Raw genomic sequence first — 27,049 nt, 5'->3', positions numbered from 1 at the left:
GAGATGCATTAACAAGCAAAGCTCCTTCAGCAAGCTAGTGGTTTGGGGACTGCATAGGAGGCTTCTGGACAACAGCATTTTGATGAAATTACATCAATCAGAAGCACTCATGGCTTACTATTTAATGATAAAACATTCTATTGCACAAAGAAGTTTGTTTACAAATATTTTTCGTAGGCTACAACATTTCTATTACCTAAAACCACCAAAGTATTAAGTAGGCCTACTTGTCTCTACAACAGCATTTGCAAACAGTGTCAAACTCATTACATGGGATCATGATTTTTAATGTAATGGCAGTTCAATAATCTGTATTTTTTTTATCTCACTTGATATGACCATTAATGACTCGGATTTACTGATAAACAGCTTGTCTTTTCCTGGAATCCAGAAGTCTCTGTACCGACACATTTGCCACCAATATTTAGCCCACTGTCACTGCAGCTGTGTACACTGGGGGCGATCAAGTAGCAAAGATTCTGTAGGCAAGCTGTATGCAAATATGCTCGTCCATGTAGCCTATCAGATACAGCTTGAAGTTGTGTAGCCCTACTATTAAACCAGTCTGCCATAACAGGGCGAAATATTTGCATCCCGATTTAGGTAAGAAACCGGAGGACATTTGTTGGGCTTCAAATACCATTTTGGCCAATTTATTGAAATAAATACTCAGACATATCTAGGAGTCTGCTTATGCATGATCGCATACACATAAACACACACGCGGGAAGGCGTTTTTGTTTAGCTTTTGCACGGGCAAAGCTTTCGCATGGCATGTTAAAATATATTAAAATTAGATTTATTTTTGTATTTCTGAGACGCTCTTTAGATTCACGTTGCTGATGGTTGAAAAAAACACCAAGTCACTAGCTCCTCCCATTTTGTGATGTAGTGATAAGACGGAACCTCCTTAATTACTAATTTCTGCATCCACTCCGAGCTCCCTTCTGTCCTACGAGTTCCTTCATGCATGGAATGCCCTGATCATATCGTCTCTGATCTTTTACCTTTAAAACACAAAATCGGAGGTTTGTTGTGATTGCGCGGCATGGGAGATCAGAAGGAGCCGACGATGGTCCACAGATCCACTTCGTTTAGTATTAAGAGCCTCCTGCTGCCTTCGAAAAGTGACAAACTGGACCCTGACATCTCAGAGAAAACCCCTCTTCCGTCTGGGTCAGACTCCGAAAAATCCCTGGAACCGGCCGAAATGGAGTCTACACCGTCAGAACCCGAAAAACCTAAAGAGGAGGACAGCCAAACTCAGCGCACGACCGAAACCAGCAAGAATGGAAAATATGACAAGCCGCCATTCAGCTACAACGCTCTGATAATGATGGCCATTAGGCAGAGTCCCGAAAAACGGCTTACTCTAAACGGAATCTACGAGTTCATCATGAAAAACTTTCCCTATTACCGGGAGCACAAGCAAGGCTGGCAAAACTCTATTCGACACAATCTAAGTCTAAACAAGTGTTTCGTTAAAGTGCCAAGGCATTACGATGACCCAGGAAAAGGGAACTACTGGATGTTAGATCCCTCAAGTGATGATGTCTTCATTGGTGGAACCACAGGGAAACTTCGGCGGCGGTCGGCTACCTCCAGGGGTAAACTTGCGATGAAGAGAGGACTTCGTTTTGCGCCTCTCGGTTTGGGAATAAATGACAGAGCAAGCAATCCTCTATATTGGCAAATATCTCCATTTCTATCTTTGCACCACCCACACTATAACGGATCATCTCCTGGGTTTCTGAACCAAGGGCACGCGTATGGCTCCTTACTCCCTGGAGTTGACCAGCTAGGTAACGGGGACCTATCACGACCAATTCTCGGAGGTTCCTCTGGACCGCTGGGTCTGGCAAATAGCTATGGTATGAACACATCTCCTGTTGGTTTACTGTCAGGACAGAGTGGTTACTTCGTCTCGGGAAGTCAGCATCCACCACCACTCCAACAGAGCGCGGCTGGGTTCGGGGTACCCACCTGCTCCCCACCGAGCCTGCTCTCGGAGTCGCTCAGAACATCTTTACCGTCTTTTACCACGGGCGTTTCAAGCGGATTCCCGGGCGTTTTGTCCCACCAGAAAAGAGTGGGCCCCAGCTCTTTTTTGAACTGATCCAAATGTGATCACAGGATATGTAATAAGGGATGTGTAAAAAATACGACATTGACTTATAATAATGGCATATCCTGTGTAAAAAAAAGACACAATATGTGTGCGGGTTAAGTTATTGGTTATATGGCCATATTAGTGCTTCCTGGAGTGTGTGCGATATTTGGTCAAAGGCTATTGTAAGGGACAAAGTTTGTTACCTATAGGTTATAAACTGAATAGGCTTGCCAAAGGTAACGATATATCTTATATTTATATATCTTGTGTAAACAACTTCATTGCTTTGGAAAGGTCGGTTAATTTATGTTTTATATTTATTTCGAAATGTATTTAAATCCTATTGTCTTTGACTCCATCAGTATTGAGCTACCCAGAGCGATATTTAAATTATTTATGTAAATATGAATTATTGCTTTCCGTTCTTCTCGTGGAAAAGCGCCTTAAACAAATCAGGGTTACAAACACGAAGAGAGAGTCATCTGAATCTTCTCAGGTTCTTCTAGGTTCAGCCTACTGTAATTACGTAATGTGGGCTACTGCTGTATTCTTGTACATAATCAGTGTTATAATCTATGAACCATTTTAGACAGAAGACTGAGTTTTTACTTCAATTTATTTCCGTTTTCTTTGTGTGTCAGACTGAGAGATGCTAGCGCCGTCTGATTCGTTATGCGCATGTACATGCAATGTCACCCAGCTGCATGACATTGGGCCTCAGTAGTAGCATGTCATACAGAAGATCATCTATTCATTCATTCCGTTAACTTCGATGAGAATCATTTGTATTTGTCGTGTTCAGCAGTGCCATGTGGGTTACTGTTTTAATGTTTCTTTCGGTGGTCCCGAATTTCACAGATGGAACTCAAAGAAAAATTCAAACCCGGACACTGAATTGCCCCAAAGCTGAAATTTATTTTTTAATGATTTAAAAAAATACAAGTTGTCCTCCCAAAGCACTTATTTCATTAAAAATCCCCACTAGAAATGTATCCACATGTTACAGTTTAATTAAATGAAAATACAGTGTAGGCTACTAGTGTATCACATGCACGAGTTTCACAAACAAAAAAAAACATGAGATGTTACATGTATAATTTCGTATATAAGTTGTCATTGTTTATTTCTCGATAGTGCATTTTTTATGTCGGGATTTTATATGCAAAATCTTTCTAAGTTTTGCACTTTCAGTGGGGCTGAAGATTTCTCATTGTATGAAGTTTGTAATTGTGTTTTGTTGCTGAAACTAATTTGTTTAAAGTATAAGGTATTAAACATTAAAATTATTGCTTTGTCAAGAAAAGAAAAAATACGCTATTTGTTTTATGTTGTTAAAGGAAAACTCTGGAATTAGTTTTACCATGTAGCATATTCCATGTGCATTCAAGAGCCATTCATGAATCATTTGTAGGGTTTTTGAAAATAAATGATATCAACTAGCTTTAAGGTTTAAGCGATAACAGACACGTAGCCTATTTGATAACAACAGTTTCACTATCGCCTGCTCAGTAAATACCTTACTTGGGCAAAACAATAACTAATGATTCATCACTCACGCTTTTGGACAATTATTTAGCTTTGTATATGAACCTTTGAGGCACACAAATAATGTGCTATGGCGAATGAGAAACCTTATCAAACATGTTGTTGGTCGCCGAGGTTAAATGACAAAGCCCGCTCTTTCTCAATTATTCCCAAAAGCATATGTCTAATAAAGTGGGGTTATGCCTGTTATACAGGCCTATCATATTCTACCTTAGGTCGGTTTTGGCGACTTCTCATTGCAGACAGTGTCTCCATTACGTTAATATCACATCAGTCATTAAATAGACTAGTATAATTAAAATCGTATTATATCATGACATGCCAATCGCTCAGGGCTGTGACAAAAGTAGCAATCGATTTATATTTGCCATAGCCCTATCGTCCAGTAAGAGACAAACGATGTAAAGCACAGTCCAAGATAGGCCAAGTTGGTGCAAGCTGTCGACTATTACCATGGTGCCCCAGGTCTGTTGGCTGTTTTGCAGACACTGACTGGTGGTTCTGGTAGCATATTTTAGCCCAATTAACCCAGGAGGATTTTCGCCACAGCGCAGGTTGAGTTCACACACATCAAAGGGGATAGGCCACGTTCAGTATCGACACGAACAAGTCGATATCAGCACTTGAACCAAAATGTAAACAGGATCAGGTTATATGTTATTCCAAAATTAATTAACAATTTTAACAATGGATGTTAACTGTTTTCATAGTCAACTGTTTTCAAGGCATGATCGCCTGAATGTGATGACTTATAAACTGTCTTCCTGTGTGTGTGTGTGTGTGTGTGTGTGTGTGTGTGTGTGTGCACGTGAATGACAACGTCGAGAGATAAAGTCGAGAGATAAAGTGCATTTAGAAAACAAATAGACCTACTGTATCGGCATGGGTATAATCAACTATAGGGCTACTGTACCTACTATCGGTGTTGCCATCATCATTTATAACACATTGATAACATTTATAACACGGTGAAACTAATTGTCATTATCCACCTTAAATAAAGACTTTGTTCTGCAGGACTCTCGACAGATTGTATGCATAGGCTACTGTTTTGTAATAGATCTACCAACACACTCAGACTTGTTGTCAGTCAGTGGCCATAGAGTCAGCACGGGCTACTTTCCAATACAATGTCGTTGCATGGATAGGCCTACGCCAACCTAAAGTATCCAATCTAGGCTATTTATACAAATTCTGTCTTCCACGATGTTGTTGGAAAATCTACTACAATTTCAGAGTACACTTAGGGACAAATGCGTTCGAGAGATGACCCCCAGTTTTGGCGCTAGTTGTTCTAAACCACCAAACAGACGTCACTGCCCTGCTATGCGTTTCAAAAAGTTATAGGCTCGCTTACTGAACAACTAGAATGACAGGTGTTTTTACATTTGTAGTAAAGGTCTTTCGATAAAAAAGAGAATTTTAAGATTGTTTTAATCGTATTTAAGTCAAATTTCGCCTCGTGAGGTTCTTATGAAGAAAGTTCCAATGACTGCAACATGTGACAGGACAGATAAACATGTTTATATTTATTGTAGACAATGACAAAATGGCTACGAACAGCACACAACATCTTTCTGCAACAAGTGGATTAATCAGGACTCACGCCTCATTTAGGCCTAGATATATTTATATTTACAGGGGAATCTTCACAGTAAACTTACAGGAGAGGGGGGGCATATTTATCTTTGTTTTATACAGCAAACGCTTACATTAAAGGCTAAACCATAATTAATTCAGTATGGGCAACATTTCGTTATCGTCGAAAGAACCTCGCACAAAACAAATACAAAATCTTGTTTTAAAATAGTCTTATTTAAGCATTTGCCTTGTTTAGTAATTTATTGAAGACGGGCGGCTGATTGGCCGGCAGCAAGTGCATCCTAAATCATTGCACTCCTAAATCACCTCTACGATAAAGGCGTCAAGTTTCCTTTTTGAAAATGCAGTACACAGAGTTTAACTCGAGTTTAGTTTGTGCCTCAGAAATGTAGGATTGGGTGCGAATTTCAAACCTCCATAAAATGCATCACATGTTTTGTGCATATTGAAGGATGCAAGAACATGCAAGAACCAAGTCAGCAAGCTGCAGAAAAGGTTTTCCGAATAGGACAGTACAAGGCAGAGTTAAAGAAATCAGCTGAAACAAAGCCTTATCTAAAGTTTGACCGAAAAAAAACACTGTTTTGTAGGTCTGAACTGATAAATCAGAAGTATCCAAAATGGCCTCTCAATGTACTTTAATTCGGCCTAGGATAAAAGCTGGCACACTACAAATAATATTGTTCGTCACAAGTGATTAAATGACCATAAGTCATGTTTACCACTGTCCAAAATAAATAAATATGTTCAAATGAAAATCAAGGTTGTTTTTCTTGGTCTAGAGCAAAACATCTTGCAACTTTTCCATTTTTGGGAAAAGTTTTGTTTCTTGATATTCATTCTCACGAAGCGACCAAAAGCTCAAAAGAAATAGGCTACCAGGTTAAAATACATTTAAGATGATAACATAGTTGCATGCTTGTTAGGCTAGCCTAGCAGAAAACGGAGTAATAATTATATAAATAATACATATGTATAAACATATACATACACATTCCCCTTTAGTAGGCCTACTTCTTTGAAAACTTTCGAAAGAGTAAGGGGAACGTTTTTTTCATCAGTGTGAAGTTTTGGTCTAAAACAAGCAATCTAACTAAAAGCTGTACCAAAACATGCTATCACCACCAACAGCTCTGGCACAGATACAAGTTTGCGAACATGTTAACTGGTGTCTTTTGGCCAACTAGTTGCCAATGTCCTGCTGTGAAAGCTTTTCTTTCAGTTTGAAAGGTGCTATACCAATAAAGTTTATTATTATTAGGCTATTATTATTTTTGCTGGGTGTTCCAGGCCGGATCACAGAACTGCAAAGTGCATATTCTGGATGGCTGGTGGAAACAACAACTGTGTTCTTGATCTTTTATTTACATGACTACAAACAACTATGATAACAAAAATAGTTACCTGATGAAATCCTACCGCAAAAAGTGGCAAATTGATGTATAATGTAAGTCCTACAGGATAACAGCAACGCGGCATGTAGGCCTATATGAACACATTATAGGAACGTTATGAAGTCAGAAAAAGGTCTTTGGGTAGCGGATTTGGCTTGGTGGTGTTGCGCAACAGAAGTAATGGTTTATCACGAAAGAAACATAAATATACTATATAATACATTCGATAGTCATTTCAGTTCTTTCACATTTACAAGACACCATAGGAAACACGAAATGTGATTCAGATCCCCGACACTGGTGTTATCGTGATTGATAATAACTGATTTTCCCAAGTTATAAATCCTTCAAAATGTTTACCAAAACTGACTTTCTCCACTGTCAACGAAAACTTGCCACATCAAACAGTTAATAACCAACCTGTACTTTATTCTTGTTAAGACTTCAAACGTACTGAAAAAACACGAGTAAGACATACGCAGTTTAAACATTGGCATGATGAAACACAATGTCAAGGAATAACTCCAGTAATTTGGCTCTTGATAGGATAGCAAAAAAAAAAGTGTGTGTATTGAGAATATAAGAGTAGCCTATCCTTTGGGCGTCCCTAAAAAGTTTTATGCATCTATATGCAGCACTTTCTGTGTAAGAAGAATCAATTACACCATATATGCAATGCTCAACTTTTTCAAGTACGCGATTCTAACCGGCTATTTAGCAAGGAAATCTCTATTCCGCGACTTCACCCGTCACCCGAGTTTCCGAAAATCCATTTCATACCTCGAGTTGGAGTGACCGTAAAAACACAATTGTCCCCCAGATACTCGATTTCAACTGACCTTTTTATTTGTGAATTGCCATCTTTCCATTCAATGCCTTACACCTCGATTAGAACACTAATGACAAAAACACACTGCAAACTCAATTTCATCAAATCTAACTGTATCTGTACATGCATGCAGGAGTTTAGTTTGGTTATAATGATGCATCATCACTGCCCCAAGCTCAGGGTCACAAAATTAGCTGATCTATTTCTACCAGATTGAAAACTCCCACATTTTGAGAGTTCAAACTTTTGGTTACAATGAGATCATTGTGCTTATGAACAGAATGAGTCTAAGGGAAATACTAAGGAGGGGGAGCTGTAGATAATTGTGGAGATATTCTACATTCGTGATTAGTCTATTTTTGAGCTAACAGGAATATCTCACATTGTTAGGGGACTACAATACATATACGAGCAAACACAATGAAGATGTCTGTCTGACAACTGCAAAGGTTTGAAGCTATACCTGCTTCAGAATCAATTCGAACACATTTAACATCACATTTTACTTTTACTGAAAATACCCATCCCCATTCACACACACACACACACACACACACACACACACACACACACACACACACGCACACACACAAATATTCCCACACTTGAGACTCCAGACTCAAACACACACTCCACACTCCAGTTTTCCCTCTATGTCTCTGGTGATGGTATCTTCCCAAAGGTCAGGAAGAGGTGTGTCGGGATGGAAAAGGTCATTTTGGTCACTGATCACACACAGAAGATTGGATCAACCATAACTTCCTTTTTTACAGATGACACATTTCTTCCCAAGTTGATGGTGTGCAAATCTGCTTTGCAGTTATTCCAAAAACACAGTACAAGTCAAACAGATAAAACAACCACTGCCTTTACTGCCTTGAGATATGCCAAACTTGGGAGAAAGAAATGCGTTGGATCTTGAGTTAATGGTGGTCATTTGTCAACTTGACAATCACTAACATGCAAGTCACACATGAGTATCAAACCATGGTCTAATGTAAGAGAACGTGTCATTTCATGTCATGAGCTCCACATTAATGTGCTTTTAGTGATTTTAACTGTTTCCTGCGCATGATATTAACCCCATACATGTGTGGACATGTATAAAATTACAAGGCCTTGGTATGCCAGTTGGGTGCCATATTAATTTCAGGGCTGCCCCTGCCATTAAAAAGCCAAGAACAGCCAACAGCAGCATTGCCGTAAGCAGGCTGATCCAATTCGAATGAAAATGTAAACCCAAATCGAAAGGAGCAAAAGGGGAGAGGATGTTGATGGTAAGAATTCATAGAAAATGGAAATCACTTGCAATTGAATAGGATACAGTTTTAATACCCGTTTTACAAACAGAAGAGACATAAAAAAAACACATACAAGTAATTTTCTCTCCGGGATAATTTGGCAATAATTTTAGTAACCATAAATGTACTGTCTACATGACAATTAAAATTGTGTCTAAAGACAGAAATATAACTTTAAATGTACTGAATATTCATGACGGCATTGAGATACATAACAATACTGTGAAAGCTTGATTTCCTTTATTAACAGAAAATGCCAGATTGAGGGGGTAAGTAAGATACTGTTTATTTAATTATTCGTGTGAGTGTAGTTCAGTTAGTACAGTAAGTGTAGTTTGACATGCTTACATGACGAATGAATAGTCAAAAAACATAAACTTGTACAAAAAGTCAAAAAGTTTACTTCATCAAAATATAATACAGAATATTTGAGCTTTTAATGCCATCTTTTGCTTACCGGCTTTGATGTATGAAAAACAGGAACAACAAAACAAAGCAATTACACCAATTCATGCTTTGATTATTTTGTTAAAGTTGTTTATTGAACCCTCACAGCCACTTCATACAATCTTACAGTCTGTTCAATAAGAAAAAATATAGAAATTGTAGAATTCCAATATTTAATCTGTTGTCTCAACTTACTTTTTGCATCATGAAGTGCACTAGCCAATTCAAAGGTGTGCCGCCAACAATTACTAACTACTGGGATGGTCACACACAATATACTTCCACAGGACACATCCTGAATAATATTGCATAGAAGTTCATATGATAGACCATAAGCTTTAAGAAAAATCTAAAAGTGTATGCGGTGCCAAAGCCGGTTTCCAAATAATTTAATAGAAGACGAACCATAAAAAAGCCCCAAACTGTTTCGATTTCTTCAGATGTCAAATTTATTTTATGAAGGTCAGCAATATTTAGACGTTGAGCGGCCAATACCCAGGATTTGTGTCTGTGAGGATGGAAGCTGGCTTTTTTTGTGTTAAAGAACCTTTGATGAGGCATGACAGAAAAAGACATAATAGTTCGTCACGTTGTCTACAAAATTTCTTTGGGCCTCTACACATAACATGATGAGAGGGCTCTGTGATTTGCTGTTCAGTAAATGTAAAAAAGTGACTTTTACATTTGATTTCATATATGATGACAGAACATTTAAAAATTCCCTATCATCTAAGTGTCTTCACAATAGTACACACAGTTTTTAGTTTCAATAGAATAGTAGTTTATTAGGTTGTATCAAATACTGTCTCAAATACACAGCTTACTTCAAATACACAGACTTTCTGATATGGTGAATGAAACACTGACAAGTATATATTGTTGCCAGTGTTTCATATCAATAGATATCCAGAAGAAGAAAAATAAATGGATAGATTGGTGATCATTTGTATAAAATCAAAAGCATCATATACAATTTTACAAATGGAACAAGTCTTCGGCCATAAGTAAATCCAATAGTTATTTGTGTCTGATTGTGTCTATAAGTGATTTCGTTTGCAGATACAATACGCCTGTATTGTTCTTATAAAACGCAAGCTATCAATTTCTCTCTCTACTATTTTAATATAATTCTCTTATATTCAAAGAAAATATCTTGTAATTTGAGATTTACTCTGTAAATACCGTAACTTCAGATTTTTTTTTGTCTTGTCGAATAAAGATTGTTATGCAGGCAGTCAGTCACAAAAACACACCAAAGACCGCTCAGCCAGCAAATCAGGGAAGGATGGCCGCCACTTCCACGTGACAAGCCCTTGCACTTTGGTCTTGGAGGGGTCAAGAGCCGTCATTTTAAACCCAAAGCCCTCCATCCTATATGCAACTCATGTAGGGACTATATGGGAGATGTGTTTTGCAAGATTGAGTTTGTTTTGAGTTGTTGTTTGTGTTTTTCCAATCCCCCCGCCCCCCGCCCACGCCACAGCTGATGAGCGCAGCTAGCTTAAAATTTCGTGTTTCGTAACAATGTGATTGCACCCTCCACCCCGTAGAATTCCGTGACAAATCACAGACCTCCGTTTGCTCTGCAATGGAGCGCTCTGGCAGAGGCGGAGAGAGGCGGCGTAGACGAGTGACGGAGGTGACCTTCCTCTTGAACACGCGAGGGGGGACGAGGCATCCGGCACTGCGCATGCCCAGCAGCATCTGCAGTGTTTCGTGACAAGACTAATAGTCTGCATGGATCACTGGCACGAAGAGTCAGTTCTAATTACGATTATCTGGGGCCTCCACCGACTCTATTTTCAGAGTCCCATCTGAATGGTTTTCAAAGATGCCAACAATGTGCAAAGACCCCGCCCCCTCCTGGTCCCCTATGCTTGAGCACCGTGTTAAAAGGGAACAAAGGGCTCCTGATACACTCTAACTCTTCCAATCACTTCATCATTTATTACATATGCGTGCTTGCTTTTCGCTCTGCCTCTCACCCCCATACCAGCTGCTTGAAGGCCTGCACAGTTGCCAGGGCCATGTGAATTTCCAGCAGTCGTTTTTGTTTTTCCACCTCTACCTAATGCAGAATGGTTTGCATTTTAGCCGCTTTAAGTTCAAGACATTACGACGCAATTTAAGCTCTGAAGTGTTAAAGGTAGGCACCTTTGTTCTATACTATTAGTATACGATTAATACGGTACAACATTAATCTTCACATTGAGATGAATAAAGGCGGCTGGAGAGCGTAAATGCCCCATGTTGCAATGTACACACAACACGCTGCTATGGGTACAGAGTGAAAGCCTCCACCCTTTTACAGACATCAAATACTCATAGCTTTTCATTCTGTTTTCCTATCTTACGATAGACAAGCCTGGGTCATGAAATATTCATCTTTGCGCTTACATTACGAACTATCTCCTCTTTTCTCCAGATACATGTGACAAATTTCACTGCTGCAGTTTTAAGGTCAAGCCTGCAGGTTAATGGATGATGTCAAATATGCAGAGATCCTTCAGTATATCTTGAAGGATAAAAGAGGAAAAGAGCTTAGGTTCAGACATGATTTTTATGCACTGCAATGGGGTTAGGCGGAAGGGCGGGGGGAGGGGCTGAGGGACTCTTGCCACTAAGGTTGTGAAGAAAACACGCCAGGCTGTGACCCAGGTCACATACTAATACACAGACTAGCCCCCAAATACTCACGATCTGTTCAAGGGATAAATAGCAAGCATGCTGTTATGGTGGCTTGTAAACCAAAGAAAAGCCCAAACTTAATTTCAACCAAATTCGCCATTACAGACTTCACACAGAACATGAATGCAGCCCTATTCCTACCAATGACCAGAATCAACCACGGATATCAGGACAGGGGTTCTCATAAAGAGTTCCTGCTGATTATTTCAAGAAAAGCAAATAAGAAATTACTTAATCGCCAATTATTTGCAGAGTTCAGCATTTGGATTAGATGTAGTCATTCACGGCATTTGTTTTCATCCCCAAAGCTGAATAATAACACAGCAGCTCATCTACACTGTCCCGTAACCCCTGTTCGTGGTGCAAAAAAAGGATGCTGTGTGTTTATACCTCATGCACCAATAATTCCACTGAGTGTTATTCTCAGGAAGAGCCAATGAACCATTGCAAGCATTCAAACTACTGTTCACATGCTTGGGGAAATAAATAAACCACTTCTGTAGTCACGGCCATGATTGAATTTAAGGGGGGGAAATATTGTAAATGTCGTTTATGAACGAGAAAATGTATTGCTTTAAAACTATTTCAGCAGGTATAATTATCATATGGCTGTGATCTAATAATACATGCAGTGTTATAACATTTAATATAATAATATAAAATAGCTATGTAAATAGAAATAGAAAAAGAGTTTAAATCCTGAAATGAGAGGAATACCAGTACTTTTGAAATACTAGGCCTACTTGCTATATTAAGAATATTAGTAGAAGAGTAATACAGAGAATATAAGGTTCTGTATATATTTTTTAGGCAGCGATCAGCGCTCCAATTGTATCTGTTTTTTGACCTGTGTGCCCACAGACTTTTTAAAATGATTGTATTTACTGCTTCTAATAAAAGTTAAATGTATCTTAAATATCTAAATGTACGCAGTAATACGTACTTTTACGGTAAAAACCAATACGTGGCCATGTAACATTCCAAACTAATACTAATAATTAAACACGAGGGCATTTACTCTCCATACTCTCCAGAGAGGCAAATACAAAGCAAATATTAAAAGTACTTGCATGAGGTCTAAAACATAAAACACAACATTTATGTAAAGAACATTGAACAAAAACATTGAAAATTATTTAAACTAGTAAACAAATGGAGAGGGCTGATTCATCTTACTGACAAATTCACTCAACGCTCTGTGCTTTTCTATGTGTATCCTGAATATACAGACATCTGTTGACGTTTATCACAAGGTGTAGTTTGCTAGACTAGAATGGTTTGTCAAGGCCAATTCCAAAATATCTTGTCTCTTGTGGGTCACTTTTCTGTCTAACTTTGTTTATGGCTGTGGTACAAACCAGAGGAAGAAAATATGAGTGCAGGTTAAAATGAAACACTTGACTGACCAGACAATGCAGATACGCACACAATTACACATTTCTGAGCTATGTGAGTATAAAATGTATTTTTAAAAGTCTCTGCGTAAATACATAGAAACTAAATAAATTGGCCACACAAAGTAGCACACAACATTTTTATTTTGGTTACGCTTAAGCACGCTTCTCAGCTTTGTGTCTGGGTAAAATGTATTCTTAAAAGTTTTAATAATTTCAGTGGTATTTTACAACTTTTGTGTGCAAATATATAGAAACTGTATAAATCGAACTGGCTGTACAAAGTATATATAGACAACATTTTTATTTTGGTTATGCGTAGGCACGCTTTTCAGCTATGTGTCTGGGTAAAATGTATTCTTCAAAGTTTTAAAAGTTTCCCTGGTATTTCACAGCTTTTGTGCTTAAATACATGCCATGTAAATGATAGATTGAGTTGTTTAAAAAAAAGATCGTAAACTTAAAAAAAATGAAACGTATACACCGTATAAATATGAAACGTATCATACTCATATCCTACTAAATGAAAATGACTAGTATTTGCTATTATGTGATAAACTGAAACATTAATTTGTGATACTTGTGATACTGAACTATATTTTATACATGTACCAATTGACTGCTGAGTAAAAAATACATTATGACCTTTATTTAACTTCAACTTGGAAATGCATTTAGGGATGCAGTATGTCAATATACATGTGATTTATACTATTATACTATACTATTTATACAATACTACTAATTAAACTTTCAGGTCAGAACTTTTGTAGTAAATAATAAAAGTTCTAAAACAGTTCATACGATGCCATCACACATTCTATAATATAACTAAATTAAAACAATAGCCATTTTTCAGTTTATATGAGTATAGTTTATACGAAAGAGACAAAAATGGGGAAGTGCCTGTTGTATTATTTGAACTTGGTTACTTTAAAGCACATTGAACTCTGCTAAAGGACTTTACTATGACACTTTGGGAAACAATGGCTATGAAAATATTTCCCATTCCAGTACAGACATATAGTCAATCGCTCTTACATGCTAAATATTTTCACATGGACTTTCAAACTAAAACAAATCATAATTAATAACGTTCTTCACTTAAAGGAAATCTAAATAAATGTCTACCATTACATCCTTAAACCCCCATTACATAAACACAGAGACACAGTGCAGAAAGATGTGTTGACAGATGGTGACTTTAACATGGCTGCAGTGCAGATCCTCCTCTTGGTACAAAAATTGCTGTAACCCACTTAACCCCTCTCTACTGTGAAATCATTCGTTGACCTAAAAATTATTTTGAGTTATGCACAATTCGAATGCAGTATTCAATTTTGATTAGATGTGAAAAGAATATGCACAGCGGCCTGTCTACAACATTTGTGTTTGATTGGGGTTTCTGTTCTGGGACACACTAACATGGCACGGATGCGTTTCCCACTGGATGTTGGGTCATGAGGCAAACTCATTGCCCTTCGCCAACTCCGCCTACAGATAACTCAGAGAGATCACTGGCAAAAGCAGCCTTTGGCAAGGCCATGGGTAGCCAAAATGGGCACTTGGGCATCTCCGTCACCCTGCCATATTGATACACACACAGAAAAACACAAAAATACACACACACCACAATTCAATGTTCAAACTGAAAACAAAACAAAGCTGATATATATAGTACAAACATGGTTTTCTGAAAAATGAAACACTGCGTACCTAAACAGATACATTTAGCCTCAAATTATGTTTGATGTGACAATAACAACGAAGTGATGTGTTGACATTAAAGATAAAACCGGTGGTTCTGGACACTCAAATGCACTTTAGGTGCAAGTGCAGACAACAGTGCTTTCATCTTGAGGTGCCAGACTTTGTGTGCTTCCAAAAATTGGACTTAACAACCTGGTCTTCCCAGTGTGCTCAATGACTTGAGAACTAATTGGGGTAACGACGGGTGTGGCTCACACTGTGACCTCTGCCAAGGGGCGGGTGAGGAGGTTAAGCAAACAGCCATGGTCCCTGACAGTAATCCAGCCATCTCAACAGCGTGATCAGTGTCGGGCCCGAGCTTAAAGGCACCAGGAGCAGGTGAGGCAATTTACCAGGAACAAAGCTGTTTTTTTAAGAGAGCCATGAGTTAGTTTAGCTTTGCCTGAATGGTGAAAATTGCCCACTTACCACACATGAAAACAGCAAGTCTGTCACTCAAAGGTTTACAAAAGCGGTTGTGAGTGAGAAGTATTAGAATTAATATAAATATAATGAGCAAAACTTATCTGTGCTAAAAATATTCTGACCACACTGCATGACTTCCTCAGGAGAATGGCAGAGATTATTATGACTGCATTTCTCTGACAAGGCAAAGAAGATGTTAAAGGCCAGTACTCTCACTGTGTTTGATGTCAAATATTTCATTTCAAAATATATTTAAATGTCTAAAAAAAAATTCTGTCAGAGTATTTTATAATCAATGTATTTTACAGACACATGAAAATCATGGAACACAGAGGCCGTTTTTTTTGCCCCGTTTGGATATCACGGAGAGATGTATACTGCTAAATGTTTGCGTGCAAACTCTTTGCTTTCCGTGTGAGTTCAAACTCGCCTTCATTTGTACTGAGATGACAGATCTGTTGTTCCTGAACTGACCTTACGCGACCTCCTCGGGAACATGTGCGTGAATCTGAACGCTATGCCAAAGAAACGCCATAACCATGAAAACTCCCTGGGGCTCAGAGACAGACACAGAGACAGGAAGAGAGCGCTCCATTGGGGAGCATTCAGGCATGCGTGTCAGAATCCCTAATCTTAGGGCAAGGAGATCACAGGAACTAGCGAGGACCTTGAGGAGAACACATGTCTACTGACTGACCCCCCACTGACAATACTTCATTAGAGACCTCCATAAAGTGGGGTGACAAGGGGTCACTCTCTGTAGCGTCATACTCAGTAGACCCCTTGACTGCCGCCATTTTCCTCAGCTTTTGGGAACAGTTATAAGAAATGGGTTGCATTCACAAGACTGGGCTCAGAGGCTTTAACGTAAAACGCTGGGAAACAAATCTCTTCTGAGGTGGAACATGTTAGTGCACAAGCATTTCCTCAGTCAGTGAAATGTACATGTCCACGTGCTTGTGGGACGCTACAAGCAGTCGGGCTGATGCGTGACATGAAAGAGTAGAAGGGCTACATGCACAGTATGTTCTTTTATTTACATCCATGCAGAGGATTTAGATTATGGCATTAGAGGTGGACGCATCCACAGGCGTCCATGATGAAATCGTGGCCCGGTGGCCATATGTGGCTGTGGACTTGCACTCTCCACGCCCCCTGGCCAGTACATGTACAGTCCCTAAGTCTACATTCTAATAGTATTACAGGGCCTGAGCAGGAACACTAAGAGTAACCTGTGACCTTTAACAACACGGTTAGAGAGGTTAGAGAAGAGAGAAACTAGAGATAAACAACCAGGGTATTTTCACACTAACCCTGTGGATGCTGTTTATGTGACATTACAGAGGATTCCACACAACTCCAAAACAACCATGGAATCTCATGCTATAGTGAGTTTCTCTTCCTCTACGTTGACTAGAGGTCGACCGATATGGGTTTTTCTATAACCGATGCCGATACTTAGAGGTCAGGGTTAACCCATAACCCATTTTTTTGGGCCGATTTTTAGGGCCGATATCTAAAAGTTTTCCCATTAATTTGCATGCTAAAGCGTCACACTAATAATAAGTAGATGCACACAATTTTACTCCCCTACTAGTATCTTAAGTCTGAAGTCCGTGCCCCCGTACACACACACACACACACACAGCCTAATACTTACAAACATCCATAATCTAGGAATCCAGAGAACCCCCCCCCCCTTTTTTAATGTATTATTTATTATTTTTGTTATTATTATTTTAGTTATTCTTTTCTTCAATGTATATACGTATGTGTACAGACTATGATTTGTCTTTATTTTAGGGTTGCTGTCTGGGCCGTGGGAGGGGGGAAGGGAGAATTCTTTGTAAAACTTGAATCCGTCACATTTTATGTTTTCATGTGTTGTTACTTAAAGAAAAAAAAGAAAAAAAATAAATAAAAAATGTAAATCGGCCGATGCCGATAGATTAAAAAATGACAAATATCGGCCCGATACATCGGCCGACCGTAAGGTTGACACATTATTTGTCACCACTTTTGCCATTACAGCGTAGGAAAGACTGCAGAAATGGCATAATAATAAAAAATTAAAAACTTAAACTTGAATCATTAAAAAAGTATCATCGTGTATTACAGAGTGAAGCTTTGAGGAATCTGGATGAAAATTAAATAGAGTACAGCATGTAGCTGCGCTATACTGAACTGTAATGGCCTTCTAAAGGCCATGATGCTCCATATATAGAGACTTCTAATAAGCTTGATGCTATGTTGATCTACAATGTATGTGTTGAAAAGTAAGGATAAACAATTTTAGGAACTAAGTCTAAGCTCATCCCCTGTATATCCATATATAAACATGCACACACACACACACACACACACACACACAATGTGAGAGAGACATATAAACACACATACGTTCACATGCATCATTCACCAAGCACTACGGAGTCAAGTGGCAGTAATTTCCCGTCTGTAATTTCACTGTGGCCAGCTTTCGTCGTATGGGAAAAAAGTTCCTCTGATTTATCAGCGCTGGCTACAGACCATCACGAGACCACAGGATGGTCATGAGAGGTTTATCCTGGAGCCCCTTTTAGCAAATTACTGAGGCTCGCTCAGCACTCCTGCCCAATACCAACCCCATGCCCCCCCCCCACACGTATGCAAATACACCGGCTACATCAATCCCTCACAGTGCCCTTCCCTTCCCTCTGCTCTGTGATGGTCCGCTTGTGAAACAGACAAACTTCCCTTTCTTCCAAAGCATTTCCGCTGCCAGGGTGGAAGTCATGTGAGATGCCAGTCCCATCAGGCTCTTTTGGGAACGTTTCCCATCTCCCTCTCTCCCTCCCCCCCCCCCCCCCCCTCTCTCCTTCTTTCTCTCTGTTCGCCTGGGTCTCAGTTGGCACTCGGCATTACATCACAAGGTTTTACGTAAGAGTCCAAACAGAAACACCTCCATGGGAATGAGTGGCAAAACAAAGCAGAGCCCCCAAAACACCAAGCATAACCCACACCAGCAGAGCTGCACACACACACACACACACACACACACACACACACAGCCCCAAAAACACCAAGCACAACCCACACCAGCAGAGCTGCACACACACACACACACACACACACAGCCCCAAAAACACCAAGCACAACCCACACCAGCAGAGCTACACACACATACACACACACAAACACATTGGACACACACGCACACACAAACAACTTGATGTACATTTTTGCACCAAAATACTCGACACCAACCTACAGTAGTGCAACACTCCCTCTCTCCCACACCTGATAAGAGCACATGAGGTCAGCAGCACTGCCTGCTGCCGTTTCCCAGAGTCCTGCTGGACAGAAGAGAATGCTGCTCCCTACTGGAGGAAAGGTTGGACACACACACACACACACACACACACACACAGATTCGCCCGCTCGCCAACAGGCTCCGGCTGACACAAAGAGGTCAGCTTAGAGCACATGCCATCAGCCAACCATTTTTAAGCAGGCCGCCATTTAAAAATAATAAATTGACCATAATCAGAATCACCTAACACATAACATTTTTACCTTATTCAAAAAGCATCATTATGATAACACATATATGATATATAAAAATGGCTGTTTTTAAAGAGATACGCGATTGTATGAAAATGTAGATGGTAAGCAGCAGAGGCTTTAGATGGCGCGGTGCTCTACTGAAGACCTTTCCACCCCACCAGGCTTTCTCTCCTGCATGTATCCTTCCCTCCCTCCCTCCCTCCCTCTCTCCCTCCGCTCTCTCTCCCTCTCCCTCCCCCCCATTCTCTCCTAAATGGAGCCCTCTCATGCACTCTGCAATAACGAGCGGTCGCCCGCGTTCTCTGAGCTCAAGCTGTGATATTCGCCCCACAGTCATCATGTTGGAGGAAATTAACAAACTGCATAACAGATGCGGGAGAGCAGGGCAGGCAGGACAACAAACTGCACAAACAGAACAACATGAAAACAAGCCGGTACCATGGTGGAGCATGGAATTAAGGCAGTTAATATGTTTATATACAGCTAGTTATCAAATGAAGATCAAATCATTCTACACCGACTAATGCATTTTTATTTTCAGCTTCAACATTGAACTTCATAGGTTGTATCTAGACATGAAGCTCAGATATTTACGAAAATATTTAAGAAATATTAGCTCAGTGTAAAGGGTCCAGATTTCACCAAGCTTGTTAACACAAGTGCACCAGTACTGTCCCTATGACCTAAATTATGGGAGATACGAAGTTCTTTGTGCTGCTAAGCCTTTACAAATGCACACAACAATGACTACGGGAACCAAAATTCCACATTCTGTTCCTTCTTGAGTGGGCACTTAGAGGAGCCATTCTCTACTTGTCATACCAAATGTTCTCCCTAACACAAAACATCAACAGATGCCAGAGGGCACAATCTCAGAGAAAATCCTCCAGGCTTATGCATGCATATAAAGACATTATGTACATTCTGATATACAACCTCAAAGGTGTTAGCAGTAGATTGCTTTTGACCTTTAGCACATATCATTTCAATCTTCAGGAAATCTGGGCCACGGCCCTAAGGCCAATATTTCATACTTCAGTCAGCGATGCCATCAGCTAGGTCATTAGGTTCAGGCTAGTCTCTTCTGTGATGCACAACATAAGGAGATGTCTATGACACATATGTTTCTAATAGAATGGATGAGACAGCATCTAATTTCAAACCAACTTCCTGTCCCCCTCTCCTTCTTGCAGGTATATTTAACGTCAACTTCAAACAGCAGAGCAGAATAAAAACTTAACTGGTGCAATCAGCTTTCAAGAAACGAATTTGAACCATAATTTGAAACTCATTTTATCTACCATACCTCTGCTGGGTTAGCTTTCAAATGGCCGCTGGAGTTGAGCAAACATTTATCAGCGGATATGATTACACCACAGAATGATGAGCCTATTAGATCCATATACGTTGGGACAGACTGCAATGATCACAATGCTAGACCTCATTAAACATTCAGAATGAATTAGAGCGGGTCAAATAGAGAGAGATTTTGTTTCATCATATTGTTTACTGGCTAGTGTATGAGCCACATAAAATAAACCGGTCACTAGGATCAGTTGCCATTTTGGGTTCAAAGCCGGGCTGCACGGTAGTGAATTATTTCTTATTTAATTTTTCACCGTAAGACTCATAAACAGTAGCCTAGAGTAGCTGTTTTTAGAACTGAAAAGACATTTCACTGTTATCTTCGACACACTTTAAGGTCTGCCTAAAATTTGGAGCTATCACATTTCTATTGACCAAAGCTTTAGTCAGTCTTGCCCTTACAAATAACTTACTAAGTGCAGCAAACTGCAGAGGAATGTCATTCATCATTTAACTGTTGGTAAAGCAGCACTACTGTGGTATAATCAACCATCATTATAAAATCTGCATTCATCTTTTCTTCTCAAGACATCTGCAACCCATGGCAATCAGTCCATGCAGCAGCTTCAATCAGAGGGCCCTGCATCAGGAAGGCAAGTCCCATGCTAAGCCTAATCACTCCTCACAGACGGAGCCTGTAAGGATTATTCATGGGGTACATCCACAAACAGGCACGATTAACTGGACATACATGATTCAGGCAAGATTGTGGCCCAAAGTGAAAAGCACAGACTTACAGTAGGAGACTATTTAGTATTTCCAAATGAAACCCCGCTCATTCAAATGGTGTAGAATACAGATGGGAAATATGTGAGATGTGCCAGCCATAGCAACTGACTGAGTAACCCGCCAGAAGTATGAAAAGACTAAGGGCCTGATTTACGAACAGGATTGCGCCCATTTCAGGCGTAAAATAGCAGGTGTAAACATAAAACGGTATTTACAAAGGAGGCGCATTTGAGAAGAAGCGCAGATTACCGCTGCTGGGAGGGTATAAGGAAAAGTGGGTGTGTGCCGCAAAGAGGTGGGAGGAGAGACGTTAAGTGCGCCTAATTATGTATTCCGTGGTATTTACTAAAACTGCCTGGCGAGAGTGCGGGATAATTATGCACCTCATAAAAGCACGTCTTAACCAGGAAGCGCGTTTTGATTGAGTCTGAAAACTTGGATATGGCAGCAGTTATTAGAGCAAGGCAAAGACACAGACAAAGACAACGCACAGAAAGAATTTTTACGACTAACACTTTTCCAATTTCCAAATTGTAGAGCCAGAGCAGCATATTCATTTCACCTTCCATGTTTATTTTGACGTCTGAACTTGAAAAGCATAGTTGTCAGTGTTGGAATACACCGCTTTAAAGTAAGAGGTGTTGTGTATTCCTACCAGACTATTAAACTGGATGCTATGGGCAGTTAACCTGGCTATTTACTATGTATTTATCTCTAGCTTAGGGAACCATCTTAACAGTTTGCAGTTACCTGTGTGTATTAAACTCATGTTAATATGTGTAAATATGAACTTGTGAACATAAACTCGTTAATTTGAAGCTGCATAGGCACACTGAGGGGTAGCCATAGCAACCCAGAAACTCAATGTTCATTGAAAAGTTTAATTTCCCAGAATCAGCTCACCAAAAAAGGACAGTCATGAACTTAAAGTGATCACAACTTTTAATGTGGACAGGAGGGCTTAACGAAAAAATATTTATGAGTTTCTATATTTACCCGGGTTAGTTTGCTGTAACCTTGTCAACCAAAAGCTCTAATTCTAATTTTAACTCATCATCCATGGTGGCAGGAAAATGCAGGCTATGTCTACCCTATTTTAGCGGGGCGCTATTAAACACTAATGGTCGGGGGTTAGGCGCTAATGACAAGACGACGTTCTTGTTTGATAAATAGGATGCAAAACACCGTGCGGTATTTTGTGCTTTGGCAAAGGTGCAGATTAGGCTGCGGTCGCAATGTTAGTAAATCAGGCCCTAAGTGTGGGCATTGCTTCCTGACCTGGCCTTCATTTCCTGAAAGCATTGTTGATCAGCCACAGTGTTAACGAAGAGAGAGAAAGAGAGAGTGTGTATAAAAAGATGGCTTCCATCATTTAACGGTGGCAGTTGTTTAACTTCACTTTCAGGAAACACACCCCTGCTCGGGAAATGGCCACCGATGTGGCACGACAGGTCTGCCGACCTGACCAGTCTGCCGTTGCCCCTTTACCAGCTGGCTTTACACTGAAAAGAGAATAACAGCGACACCAATTAACAGTTGAAGGTCAATAATGACAATCCAAGCACTGATGGAACAGCTTCACTGTGTGACTCACAAGTGACACATTCACCATGCAGAATCAGTTCACCATGGGAGAATCAGTTGCACTATACATGCTGTGCAATGATGCACATAACCCGCGAAACAGTGATTGAAACTGTGTTAGATTTTTAATTTTTATTTAGCTTTTATTGACTCCTGTGGGACAGTGGAGAGAGAAATCACCCATGAAGAGAACCCCAGGAAACCTAAGATTACTTAAGGCCTAGATCTTCAAGTCCAATCTGCAAATATAATATACATCATATAATAAACTGTTTTTTTTGTCCTGCATCAGTACAACCATAGAGGCTGTGATTTACTGATCATTAAAATGAATGTGACTGATGCCATTTAAGGGAAATGCACAGCTTACCAATAGTCATTACAGGTTTTGTGCCAGAAGCCAAAACAGCTGAGCTTTACATGTTTGGTGTAGACATGCAAGACTGTGCATCAACTGAACTATTTATAATGATACAACAAAATACACTTATGGACTATACAATACTAAGAGGACAATACTAAGACTGACACAAGTCTTTTTTAACTTGCATTTTATCAGTGTGTTCAAACACCAGCTGACTAATAAGTCATTCAAGCAATATTAAAATCTAATATATCTGATCATAACATTATTGAAAACCAGAGAAATGTGTTTTCTCTTCTAATCTACGTCATTTGTCCAATGTAAATGAGAGTGAGGAAATGGATATTTTAATGGCACTGGGAAATCACAGACATTAGGGTTTTTTATTTAATACCTCGGACGCACTAGTCGGCAAAACATAATGGAATGGATGGATCTATACTGAGAACCAATAACAAGAAGTGGGAGCGAGAAGACATGTGGAGTTATACGAACACATTGATGTTTTATGTCTGCCATGGCTCTACAATCTTAAAAGGCACGAGATGGCATGAGGAAAACCAGGTTCAAGTGATCACTTCTGTACACTTCTCTTCACCTTCATGGTTTCATATGGAGGGCAACAGAAAATCTAAATATCACATACTAGGCAACCACATCAAGACACATGCCTGCACATAAGCACTTTACACACATACATCCATGCACACACATATGGAAACACATATATGCAAACACACACACACACACACACACACACACAACCCCAAACACCCACACAGGTATTATAACTGGGTTAAGTCTGTGATTCAGAACATTGTGACCAACCATCACTACATTGTAGCTTTAATCCTGCTTACAAATGAGGAACAGGATTTGATGTGGCCTCTTGACATCAGGGACAGAAGGCACTCCACGCTGGGTCAATATGGAGCAGTGTGTCAAGACACACAGCGTATTAAAACAAATACAAGCCATGTCTTTGGAATAAGACAAATTGGAGAAAGTAGAGCAATTTTAAGACCAGATTCCATACAAATACAAAATAAACAGATTACATTTTTTTGTCCAGGAGGAACAAGCAAATAAAACTAGCTTAGTCATGCCAGACAAGGTACTAATTGCTGTTAAAATGCATGTTCCAATTGTTGCAGTGTTCTGTATGTGTGATCTGGTATATAATGGCGATACACAAAAGTGAAACTAGGTTGTGTTTAAAAGTTCAGTGCTTGATTTCATAAACAATTTAAACATTGTCTTCATTGTCAAAATAAAAACATTATGATTACACATTACCTTTCATCAATATATTCTAAGACAATACACAATATGTGAAATCAGTGTCTGCCTCTGTATAAATTCAGCATGTATGGTTTGTATGCATGTAAAGTTTCAGTCAACTTTATCCAGACATAAATGTCAAAGACCCTCTACAGGTTGTCCAGGTCTGCCACTCACTTACCTCAAAAGTGCCGGTTCAAAATGCCCCGCAGCACTGAAAAGGAAGGCACAAGGAGAGACATTTTTAGATCAAAATAAATCAGTAGAATACGGAGATGCATTTTCACGTAGCACAACAGCTTATGGTGCAATCAAATGAATTCAAAAAGTATATTAATGTATAATTTCCTTAGAATAACAGCGGAGTTCTTTTTAGACAGAGATACCGCAATAATGCCTTTAAGAAGACCCCTCATTTTGCCACCTTCAAGCCTTTGTATTGAACTAAACAGAGGCATCAAAATGCCATCCCAGTGGGTCCTTTTGCATAGAAATCCATGCCAGTGTTCTGGAACCAGAGGTATGTTGTTAGCATAGCGTCTGGCCTGACTGATAATGTCCCGTTTAAGACCAGTCGGATATTTCCAACTTCAAAATTACACTAGAACGCCACTTCAAAGCTCCAACTCAACCAACTGGACAGAGCTTAACAGAGAGCTTGTCCATATTAAAGGTTAAAAACCTATTTAAATATGTGGGAGTTTGCATGAAAAGCCAGTGTGTCAAAGTGAACAAGAAAAAAGTTGTACATTATTATTGATAGCCAGCAGATAGAAGTAAAATCTACTGATTAACTAATTTTGAGAGTCTATTCTGGGAAATATCATGTTCGAATTCAAGGTTGTCTCGAATGCGCGATAACATACCTATCGGAAATAAACTAGCCTACTTGTTACTTTCAAAAACACTGACAGGTGAACTTAGAACTTAGCTCTTGCAAGTTATGCACATTTACAGCAATATTCAGACTAAAGTTGATGTGTATCATGTGCAACATGTTAGTGCTTATCATGACGGATTTGTGTGTTCTGACACAGTAGTCACACACACACATAAACAATGCTTGCATCACCCTTACATAGAACAAACCCACTTTTATCCACAATCCAAACTCACTAAGCAAACTTATGTGACTGGTCTCCCTGATTTCTAAAGGTTTTTATTGTTGGATGGATTTACCACAGGCTGCGAATGCGGCTTGGTAGCATTTCAAAGCACATAAATCCCCCTGTGGGATTTGAAGCTGAAATCACTGGACAGGAGTGACATTTACTACGAAAACAGAGTTCTGCATGAAAAGTGGAGAAGCAGTCACTTGCCGAAATCAAAGTCTCCCCACACCTTTAGGTCTGCGAGAGCTTAGGGGGTCAATCTGCCTTCTCTGAGCCTGGCTAATGCAAAGCTTTTGTGTCCCAACATGACTTCCACAAACAAACAAACAGGCACATAAATGCGGGCTGACACACACACGCTCTGCACCGACTCTAATCTCCAATCTAATAATTGATATTTAATCATACAACACAGAGCACCCCGACATGCCAGCGGCCAAAACTGCCCTCCCCTGCTGATGCCCATCACGTGAGACACACGAGCACAGGGCCTGGTCTCACCCCTGCCAGAGGAATCAGCTACAGTACATGCTGCTTACAAAGCAGGGGAGCTTCACCTTCACGTGGGAAACTGGGCAATGAATTTGCACTGGGTTTGAGACCCTCAATGTCAAGCCTCAGAAATATCTTAGTGCTGCATAAACAATCCAAATGTATCCTATGTATGTCTAGGTCAACTGTCCCAGGCAAGCAAGACTGAGATGTCATTTCAATCTGAATTGGTCAGAGCAATCAATGCCAGTGTAATTCCTGGAAACAGGTTACCGATCACTACATCGTTACATATTGTACCATTTAAAATGTTAGCACGCAATGTACAAAACCAAACATAGCATAACTATAGATGTTAGGATGTACAAAAATAATATTACAAAAATACAAAGGTGTAGAAATGCTGGTTTCTAACAGGAATTCAGATCAGCTTCTCTTTTAATTTCAAATTGGATTTCATACACTGTAGTTTAAACTGTGCAGTATAGAATCAGGGTCTGACTACAACTGATATAGCAGCACTTTGGAAACATACTGTAGTGTATTTTAATTCCTCACTCTATACTTCCTCCAAAAAAAATTCACACACACAAACACGAGCATAAGCAACGAACCAGCATTTGTGTCTCTCGATGATGATTGGTGAAAACTGCCAGGTCGAAGCTTGCTTAAGCAGCCAAGGCTCCTGGGTAGGACAGTTTTAAAACACTACCTACCAAAGAATGCATGGCTAGTGGTCTAGGCTATAGTAAAACACACACAAGGACACACATACAATGTTACATACCCAAGCAGTGGTGACTAGAGGGTGTGTATGTGTGTGTGTTGGGGGGGTTCTCTCTGTCACTGAGTGACCCAGTGGCCTGGAGGCTCCATGATGACACAAAGCGTGAGGCTCAGCCGAGCACTCAGGCAGAAACAGAGGGGGCCGAGCGCCACCGCAACAGCAGCCAGTGACGCCTGTGTCCTGGAAAGACAACGGAGAGACACTCTCCTGCATTTCCTGTTTATTTTTTTCCCCCTCTACATCATGACTCAGAGAAAGAGAAGAGCCTGTTACAGTGGGGCGTCCTGAGACACAAGGCAACGTC

At 39.8% G+C, this 27,049-nt stretch overlaps 1 protein-coding gene across 1 annotated transcript; it reads left to right on the top strand.

Annotated features, from left to right (window-relative positions):
* Window positions 1–1,014: 1,014 nt before the first annotated feature.
* On the top strand, window positions 1,015–2,116 carry foxg1d (forkhead box G1d; the record flags this gene model as incomplete). Its single annotated transcript, XM_080849365.1, has 1 exon — window positions 1,015–2,116. The coding sequence occupies exon 1, from the start codon at window positions 1,049–1,051 to the stop codon at window positions 2,114–2,116; it is 1,068 nt and encodes a 355-aa protein (XP_080705491.1). The 5' UTR covers window positions 1,015–1,048.
* Window positions 2,117–27,049: the final 24,933 nt, after the last annotated feature.

This window comes from Sprattus sprattus (genome assembly GCF_963457725.1).
Source record: "Sprattus sprattus genome assembly, chromosome: 12".
In the NCBI taxonomy this organism is placed as follows: domain Eukaryota; kingdom Metazoa; phylum Chordata; class Actinopteri; order Clupeiformes; family Clupeidae; genus Sprattus; species Sprattus sprattus.
The sequence above is the reverse complement of the archived record's forward strand: the minus strand, read 5'-3'. Positions and strand labels throughout refer to the sequence as shown.